This window comes from Amphiura filiformis, chromosome 9 (assembly GCF_039555335.1).
Source record: "Amphiura filiformis chromosome 9, Afil_fr2py, whole genome shotgun sequence".
NCBI classification, from domain to species: Eukaryota; Metazoa; Echinodermata; class Ophiuroidea; order Amphilepidida; family Amphiuridae; genus Amphiura; species Amphiura filiformis.
In genome coordinates this window covers 64,547,619-64,556,745 of record NC_092636.1, presented here as the reverse complement: position 1 = coordinate 64,556,745, position 9,127 = coordinate 64,547,619, and the positions used below count along the sequence as shown (strand labels likewise).

General features: G+C 39.9%; 1 protein-coding gene across 1 annotated transcript; it reads right to left on the bottom strand.

Annotated features, from left to right (window-relative positions):
* Positions 1-1,072: 1,072 nt before the first annotated feature.
* Positions 1,073-8,533, bottom strand: LOC140160389 (uncharacterized). Its single transcript, XM_072183628.1, has 6 exons — positions 8,478-8,533; positions 5,601-5,627; positions 4,560-4,583; positions 3,339-3,403; positions 2,831-2,950; positions 1,073-1,675 (listed from the first exon to the last, which is right to left on the bottom strand). Exons 1-6 carry the CDS (start codon positions 8,527-8,529, stop codon positions 1,295-1,297), a joined length of 669 nt encoding a protein of 222 aa, XP_072039729.1. The 5' UTR covers positions 8,530-8,533; the 3' UTR covers positions 1,073-1,294.
* Between the last annotated feature and the right edge of the window lie 594 nt (positions 8,534-9,127).

Below are 9,127 nucleotides of genomic sequence, written 5' to 3'. Positions count from 1 at the left end.
ATTGTATTATAGACTTGTGATTTGATATTCTATAGCCAGTGCTGACAGCAGCGTGGTCTCACTGGTCTGAGCTGAATGGGCTATTCTTTTCATAATTATAATATTCTCAAACAGTTGAATATATCACATTATTAACGTACGATTTAAAAATGTTACGGTGAAAATGCAGTTAAATATATGTGTTTAAAGAAAACAGCAATCGCAGCTGAGTACTAGTATATTGAATTTCCAGTTAGTGTATTGAAAACAAAGCCTGCGTTTTACCTGACATCGACAACAAGTCGAATTTTCTTGTAATGCGGCCGGCAACGTCATATGGGTACTGAGCATGCGCAGATCGTATAAACATGGAAACGCTGCGGTATCTCATATCGTGTGAGTGATATGCTTAGTGAGTCGCTCGGCCTATCTCGAACAAAATCGCCATGCATAGCTTTTGAAGAACGAGTGGATTCGCCGTACTATCACGGCAATTTTTGACACGAAGTATAGGGATGATGACGCTCAGTGCGGGCCAACCATGTAATAAATTGGGATGAATCAAAGATCCTTGGGCGGGAACATGGCAGGAAGTCTAGGGAAGTTCGAGAAACCATGGAGATATTAAGAAGAAGGGGGGGGGGTAAGACCTTAAACAGAGAGGGCATTATTATAGGCCTATGTCCTAAGCCACGTTTACGACCCACTTTTAAAGACTGGTAATGAGTCTAAGCAACACCTGAATCCAGTCTCAAGTGGATCAGATCAGTCATACCTGATGAAGTCCTCCGATGCGTAGGACGAAATATTGTAGTGAGTTATATTTCACTCGGTTTTGTCAAGCAAAAAATGTCAGTTTGTTTATTTAGGTGGTACTACACCCCTGGCCAATTCTGTGCCTATTTTTGCATTTTTCTCAAAAATTATAGCGCATTGGTGACAGGTAAGATATGTATATTATAGGGGCGCCATTAGGCGAACGTTTATACGGTATTACATTAAACACACAGACGCAATAAATAATAAGGCTCGCGCGGTCATCGGCCGTCATGCTGCCACAGTGTATTGTTACATATCGGTAAGATATTATCTTTATTGGTTTATGATACTAATTATTGAATTCAAACCATAATGTGCAGCAAAAAATAAATAAACAATATGCTTTTGCAATTTAATCGGGCAAACTGTTCAATCTTGTCATAATTCGTATATAGACATAATCTTTGAACTGAAAGCAACAATCTTCTAAATTAAAACCCCAGTTGCATGCAATTTCCTTTAAAACTCTGATCAATGTATACGGTAAAAGATTGGTTTATGATTGTTTTATAAAGAGAGTGCTCCAAACAAGGTCAGCAAGGTGGCACTCAGTAAAAAACAAAGAATCCACACCATGGGCAGAAGCACTTCCGTTATTGTCGTCTTGCAGCGGGTATCCAGCTTTCTCGTGTCCTGGCCAGCGGTCGACGGCGTGGTCCCATTTGTTTTCATCTAAAATCTTTTCCCAATGCCAGTTGTAGCCCTCTTCGTTGCACGCATTGAAATCCCATGTGACTGTGTCATAATCATCCTTCCAACAGCACCATACGCACTGCATACCCCAATATGGGGGCGGGTTGTAGTGATACCAGGTTGCCATGCAGGACATCAACATTGGGTCGTCAAATTGGGCGAAATATTCGTCTTCGCACGCCGTCTAGTAAAAGGTAAAAACGATAAAACGATAGAGGTTTCTATCACTGAACTATGCAATGAATTTCCCTTTATTAAAATGACATTATGTTCCTGTATTATTCAATTCCGGATTCAATTGTACTCGTATTGAAGAGGCAGAAATGAAAAAACTTTTAACATGTTTATTTCCTTGAAGCATAACTGCTCACTCATTTTCATTCGTTGAAACGGCAAAACATACTTTCCGTTTCTTACAAATCGAATAGCAGTACTTACAGACATTTTTACCATAAAAAGTTCCTCAAGTAATTCAAACTAATACTCATAATCTTTTATGTCCACAAAGCCGCTCTCCGACTCAAATAGCCAGCCTTTATAGCTGGCGACATAGTTCTGGCTCTAAGCCCCCCGGCTAAGCCCTCGATATGATAGTTGTTAGCATGTGTATTGACAAAGTACCGTGCGTTTTGAACTCAAAAACGGACATAAATTCTGATGTCATAGTGCAGAATAAAATGAAAATGACAGCTGCCCTCATTCGTAAACACTCGGGTCACGGAAGATACACGGTATTACAGCGCAGCGTAGGCCACTGGTGGAGCCGGGCAGTCTAAAAGCAGATGACGTACCACTCACTGACATCTAGGCCTACAAAGGTAAGATGGTCACCAGGCTTTTGTCAATAGCCTTAGTCGGATGTCCCTCGCAGTGGCGTAACTAGGGTTGTGGCGCCCAGGGCTAAGGATACAAAATCCCCCCCCCATTCTTGAAACAATTGCGCGCGGAGCGAATTTTGGACAAATAAGGCCTACCACTAATTAATTTTGGTTACTAGAAATTTTGACTTTCAACGCTGGGGCGCAGAATCGATGCTGAATTGGTCAATTTGGCGCCCCCGGCCCATTATGCGTCTCAAAACTATTAAACAGGTCGGAACAAAATGGCCATTATGTGGATTCGATCTACCATCATGGCGATTTATGCCATGAAGATATCGGGACGATGACACTGTGCCTCGGAGGGGGGGAGGGCTCGGGGACGAGCATAAGTTAGTACTGAGATGTTTTTGCCCACGTGTCTATCCCCCCCCTCCCCGTTCCACCGTCTATGTTCTATACTGTCTGGTCGTTTCAAAATAACATTTCACTCTGAAACAAAAGTGCCAAGTTTCACTTACATAATCCATGCAACGTTTTTCAAAACTCCAACCGTCTCCATTTTCGTTGAACTTGGTATGGGTGACACATGTCGGATCTGGAATACCCTCGCACACAGTCAGACTTCCGTTCCCTCCGAGCTGCAAAGCAAACACGAATGAAAATCAAGTATTACGTGAAAGTTTGGAAGAGGAACAATGAGCATTGGCGTAGAGGGAAGCTGCCCATGTGTGGAACATCGTCACCCCTCTTCCTTGATTAGATTAGGCCTAACGTTTCAGTTTGCTTTAGGCCACGCATTTTGTTTTCCTGTTTTTAAAAACGACTAAAAGCATGTTAGCTAAATATGCTATTTTCTCTCACGCAATAATTATGTTTACAAACAAGATAAACTTCAAATTCCTAAAAGTTTTAGTTTTATTTGACAATAAATATATTTAGAATTCATGTTTCATGCAAGTTTTACCCATAGGAAAATGATTTTGCAGTTAGCAAAAATAACTAGTTTTCTGTATACAAATCACTTACATCTTTCCCATTGCAAACGTCATTATCTGGTTCGTTATCACAAGTGTAACATAGGATATCGCTTGCTGCAAAAATTAAAACAAAACCCAAGAATGTGAGAATAAACATTTAGGAATGAAATACATATCCTTTAGTGATAAGAATTCTGTAATTTCATTGGTCAAACGCCACTCCTTACTAAAACACATTTTCACCGTATTACCCCCAGACAAACAGGTTTCGTACTGAGAACGATCTGGCGTTTTTAATTTTCGAAGGACATTCAAGCAGGGTCGGATTTACCTTTTTCGCGGGTTTGCAGCTGTCGCAATAGTCTCGGTCCCAGCCGATTTGACGGAGGAACACAAACCGGCTGGGACCAAGACAACTGTCGCAAGAATGAAAGTTATATCGTTTTATAACATCAGGAAATATGTGCTTAAATTGGACACTTTTAAACCGTCGATTTACTGATTTTTCTCCTTGTTCACTTTTGGCGACTTTGTGCATTTTTCGGACTGGATATCAAAACAATTAAACATACCGTAAACATTCGCCTCATGAGCCCATAGCGCCATTAGACGAAGCTTTACGGTAGTCAATGAGCAAACGTGCGCTTTACCGCCAATGTATAAGCGTATAGCCTACATCACTTGACTCAAGTATAAAAGATTTCTCGTTTTTGTGTGTCAAAACTATGATTAGGCTAATCGGATTCAAGCCCAACTCCACATCGCAGCGACGCTTCTGAAACTGATACAAGCTCGGCGGTGAAATTCTCATCGCGATGTGGATTCGTTGCGATTTCGCGCGGGCCGTGCACGCCTGTGATTGGCTGCTGGAAAATCAAGGTCGGCAGAGTTACCATAAAAGGAGATGCAGTAGGCCTGCCCACATGCTTTTAAAACATTGCAGATAAGAATTGGACTTTATGCACAAAATTGTTGGTTTTTCTCATCAATAAAATTGTTCAAAAGCCCCTCTCCGTTCCCAAGACATTTACGCATCCTGTAGGCCTACATGGTAAGAAATATATTGTCGTGAATATTGGGTCATCGGCCTATAGAGGTGGGTTAACAAGCTCGATCATAGAATCTTTGAAGCGGGGAAGGGGGTCATGAATTATGTTCCACAAAAAACAGAATCAATATGTAGTGACTCAAACTGATTCAAAATGGTCTCAATTCAACCATAAATTTAAACTACAACAATTAGACCTAAATTCTTTATTTAAACACTTACGTGCTATCCAGGGTGTTACTGTTGCTGAAAATGACAAAAGAAAGATGAAATACAAGAACAGTGTAAAATAAAGTAAAAATTTCTTTATATCTTTATTTCAATTTGGGCATACTAGTATATTTGTAATTTGGCCGCCCCACATTTGTGATGGCCGCCCCACATTTTTCAACCTTGCTACTGCCCTGATTCTTAATCAATTCGCACAACACATCCATGGGCAACTATTATAAGAACACTACTTTTGATAGAGTAAAAGGGTCTAATAGGGCTACGGCTATGGGGTGTCTTCGTTTACAATTTGATGCTGTCTAAACGACCATATTGAGCCATTATGTTTGCATAATGTGAACAAGGTTCAAACAGTATCTCTCTAAATGTAAAAGAGTGAAAAACTCACTCCCCAAAAGAGTGATTCACTTATAAAACCACTCAAAAATGAGTGAAATGTGTTTTTTAAACTTTAAAACCACTCAAAAAGAATGAAAACCACTCTAAAAGAGTGAATTTTAACTCGTTCAAGGAGTTAAATGAAGGACAACACATTTTTAGAGTTGTCCTTCATTTAACTCCTTGAAAGAGTTAAAATTCACTCTTAAATAGTGGTTTTCACTCTTTTTTGAGTGGTTTTAAAGTTTAAAAATGCATTTCACTCCTTTTTGAGTGGTCTTATAGTGAATCACTCTTTTCGGGAGTGAGATTTTCACTCTTTACATTTAGAGAGTAAGAATATACAATGTAGATGTAAGGAAATGGAAATGCACAAACCATATTGTAGGTCTTACAACTGACATGACACTGACACCTTGGCTATCAGGTTGGACCTATAACTTCGAAAGAATTAACAGTATTAGGCCTAAAATACCAACATGCCTACGATCACGAACATTGCAAGCTCCTTGGTAGGCTGGCATCCACAAGTTTTTACAGAAAAATTACAAGATCAGTGAATAACTTCATGTTAAAATAATTGTTGAACATGGTTTTTTACATAGGCCTAATTATTGTATTAAAAAAAAGGTGTAGTAAAGCTCAAAACATTACCTGATCCGTCGGTAGTTTGTGAAAACACTGAAAAGAAAGGGAAATATAAAGGAACAAAAGAAATGTATTAAGATATAAAAAAAATAACGACTTTAATTACCAGCCTCGTGAAAAAGGTTGAGAGTTTACAATTTGGTATCGACTGGCTATTCTGGAATATCACAAAGATGCAAATGAGATGCCTGAATCTGAATGTTATCTTACCGGTATAGCATCTCATTACAATATAGTTTTGATATTTTACACCACGTTCATGTGGCGGAATGAAGTGATCGATTGATGCTGATTTTATGTTTTATGCTTTCCCGATAATTTTGAAGTGGTGTTTTCGAAACAAACTGGAAGGGTAGCCTTTTTACTTGTTTTCAAAAAGTAATTTTAACCTTGATTTTTACCCCCAAATTTCCCTCATTTTTCGAAGCCCTGTGATGTCCCCCTCCCAATGCATAAATCCTTTATTCAAAGTATGACAGCTCTTTAACCAAACATTTGATGCAAAAGTAATAATTCAACCCTACTATAAGGTAATATCACCCCTCACTCCCTATAGACTTGATCCACCAGCCCTTCAACCAGTTGACGCATTTATCCAAAAATTAATGGCAAATATATCGAAAAACGTGATAATTAAATATGCCGATTTGTCTATCTAATTTCAAACAAAAATGCTAAACAATAATACAATTTTTGTGGTGATCTTTTCCTTCGCTATCATAGGCCCTATGGACTAAATTATTACTTTTGCATCAAGGTTTAATTTTGTATTAAGGTTATAGTTACCAAACCCTTTGAAGGCAAGGTTTAATGTAGGCCTATAAGAAGGAGGGCAGAAGGGTAAAACAACGTTTTGAAAACAAATGAAAACGACTATTCTGCTAGGAAGTTTTGTCTCCAAAAAACAAATTAAAAATAATAGGGAAAGCAAGGAACATACCTCCATAAAATCAGCATCACTTTCGTCACATGAAAAGATGATCAGATGTGGAAAATGACAAAGAATTCGAGGAAATTTTCTCAGACAACAAAATGCCGAAAAAAGGGCCAGGGATTGGGTAAAGCATATCACAGCCTTAAATTAAAAAAAAAAAACTCGGTCGAGTTTTCCAAAGTTTTAGAAAATGACATACATAAAACGGAGAGTTAATGAAATGAAGAAAAGAAGTAAGAATCAGAATCAGATTTTATTGACACTAGCGGACTAGTGCCCGCGATCCGCGCAGGCCTCCGCTAGTTGCGTAAACGGGAGCGATTACTAAAACGGGAAGAATCGCTGAACAGGTTAGGCCTACATGATGATATAGAGACTTATTCTGTCGGTCGGACATCCGGGCTATCTCTAGTCTCGGGCCCAAACTGCATGTGGCTCACGGTTTGTTATGAACAACAGAAACCGACTGTGAAGGAGGCTACATAGCGATGTTGCTGGAGTGGCATTAAAAAAAAAAAAAAACAACACTCGACCATGGAATTTAATTTTAAGTTTGTCAGTATATAAACGGTAAATCAAGTAAGTTTCTTCCACTCTGAAGACTTAGAAACGGTTGTGTGATTCCACTGACTATTTGCGGTCGAAATTTACATAACACCAATGACAGAAATCATCAACAAAAATCGAATCAGGGACTTATTTTCACTCGAACATCATCAACCGGAAGTGACGTGACACGGACCGACAGAATAGGGTAAATGGCGTTTAATACCACGCCGAATTGCTATTTTATTACGTAAATACCCTAAACTATAACCCCGAACCCTAAGGTCCATGTATTGACTATTGTCCTTTACTGAAAAGGTTAAAACTCTGTCCATTCTTATAGACTTCATTTTTAGCTCGTTCGCTCTTTCTTTCGGTCAGGGCTTCTTTCTCTTTCTTTCTCTCTCTTTCTCTTTTGGCAGGCCATGGGGAGCAGGATTTTGCTGATGATATTGCCCCAGGTCCGTAACCGGGAGGGGAGGGGCTGGGGGCGGCCGCGCCCAAATCCCAAAATGTCCCCTTTTTGACCCAAAAAGTGCGAGAGTAGCGAGCGAAAAATTGGGTTTTTTTACGATTTTTTTGATTAAAAAAGATCGAAAAAAGTCCACTTTTTCAAAATCCACCCCCTAGTGTAAACAGGTCCAAATTTTGAAAAAAAGTCCACTTTTTCAAAATCCCCCCCCCCAAAAAAAAATTCATGGGTAATCAATCACCAAGGACATGGAAAACAAGATCAATGCTTTTGCAACATCTCAGAGTCATGTTAAACAAAAAGCATGTGGATCGGATTCCAAATGAAACCATCAACAATCTGACACCACTCCGCTCAACTCAAATTTCTTGAAGACTAGGCCTACGAGCCTTTGAAAGAATATGCCCTTTAAATATATTCCACCACATGGGAAGATAGACGAAACCGGCACACTGTACTTACAGTAATCAGTATGTCCAGCACCTCCTGGGAGAGAAGGATGCTGCTGCAGCCAAACACATTTGTTTCGCTTGCCCAAGATCGAAATAACCGACTGCATGACTGATGATGATAATGATGATGATGATGGGTAGCAGAGCAGGAGGGCAAGTTTTGGCAGGCCGAAGGGGGTAGGGCAATTTTATTAGGAGTGTTCAGAACATTAATTCCTCATGGGACAATGGAAATTTACCCCCCGCCCCCGCTCACACTTAAGCCTTGACCTTTTAAAACTTGATGCAAAATTAAACCTTGATGCAAAAGTAAAAATTTAGTCCTGATAGGCCTATGGTACACGGTGGTAGTCTATTAGTCAGTCAGATCGCCATACAATACATGCATGCATGCATGTTAAATTGTTAATCTTCGTCATCAGTGATGATTTAACAAGTAAAACGTTCGGATTCTGACAAATTATTGAGACATGTCTTACCTGCTGCTGTTAGTCCACAAAGTAGCAACGCCAATAAATATTGGCGTCCCATTTTACCCCAATACACACCGGATATGGCAGATTGTCACCTTTTTTTTTACTGCACAAATGGTATTCTCCGTGTTTTCGGCAAGACAACGTTCTTCAGTTGTTGCTACGTTGACGCGTACATCGTACAGCTTGACGACGCGCCAATCAAACTCCCGCTCTGGTCACACGCGTCGCGCAGATAGATCTGATGACTCGCGCAAAGGTTACCTAGACTAGATCCTCCAGTCAGGGGCGTAGCAAGCATCAAGTGCCTAGCGGGCCCATGGACAAGAAACAGTGCGGGGTCCTTTTAGCAGGATAATCAGGATTTACCATCGGACCGGAGGGGCCCCTAAAATTGCCCTGTACATATTTACTGTAAAATTTTCCTCGCTTCGCGCATATCATACTAAGCAAAGCAAAATTCACCTTCATTTTGGCTAAAATGATCTGAAATTAAAAATGTATCTCGTGCGCAAATGTCCTAGTAAGATCGGAACAAAATATGCTTATCGCCCACTAATTTACAATGCTTCTGCCACCACTGTCGATCTTATAGTTGGCCCCCAATTTGTAAACCAAACTTGGCCTCTTGAGTGTACATGCCTTCGTCCCCCCCC

Bases quoted from the DNA above. Each gene is read 5' to 3' on its own strand.
- LOC140160389 (XM_072183628.1), bottom strand. From the start codon at position 8,529: ATGGGACGCCAATATTTATTGGCGTTGCTACTTTGTGGACTAACAGCA. The intron at 3,404-4,559 runs GTAAGTGTTTAA...TAATTTTTGCAG, and splicing joins AGTAACACCCTGGATAGCAC to CAAGCGATATCCTATGTTAC. The intron at 2,951-3,338 runs GTAAGTGATTTG...TTTGCTTTGCAG, and splicing joins ACGTTTGCAATGGGAAAGAT to CTCGGAGGGAACGGAAGTCT.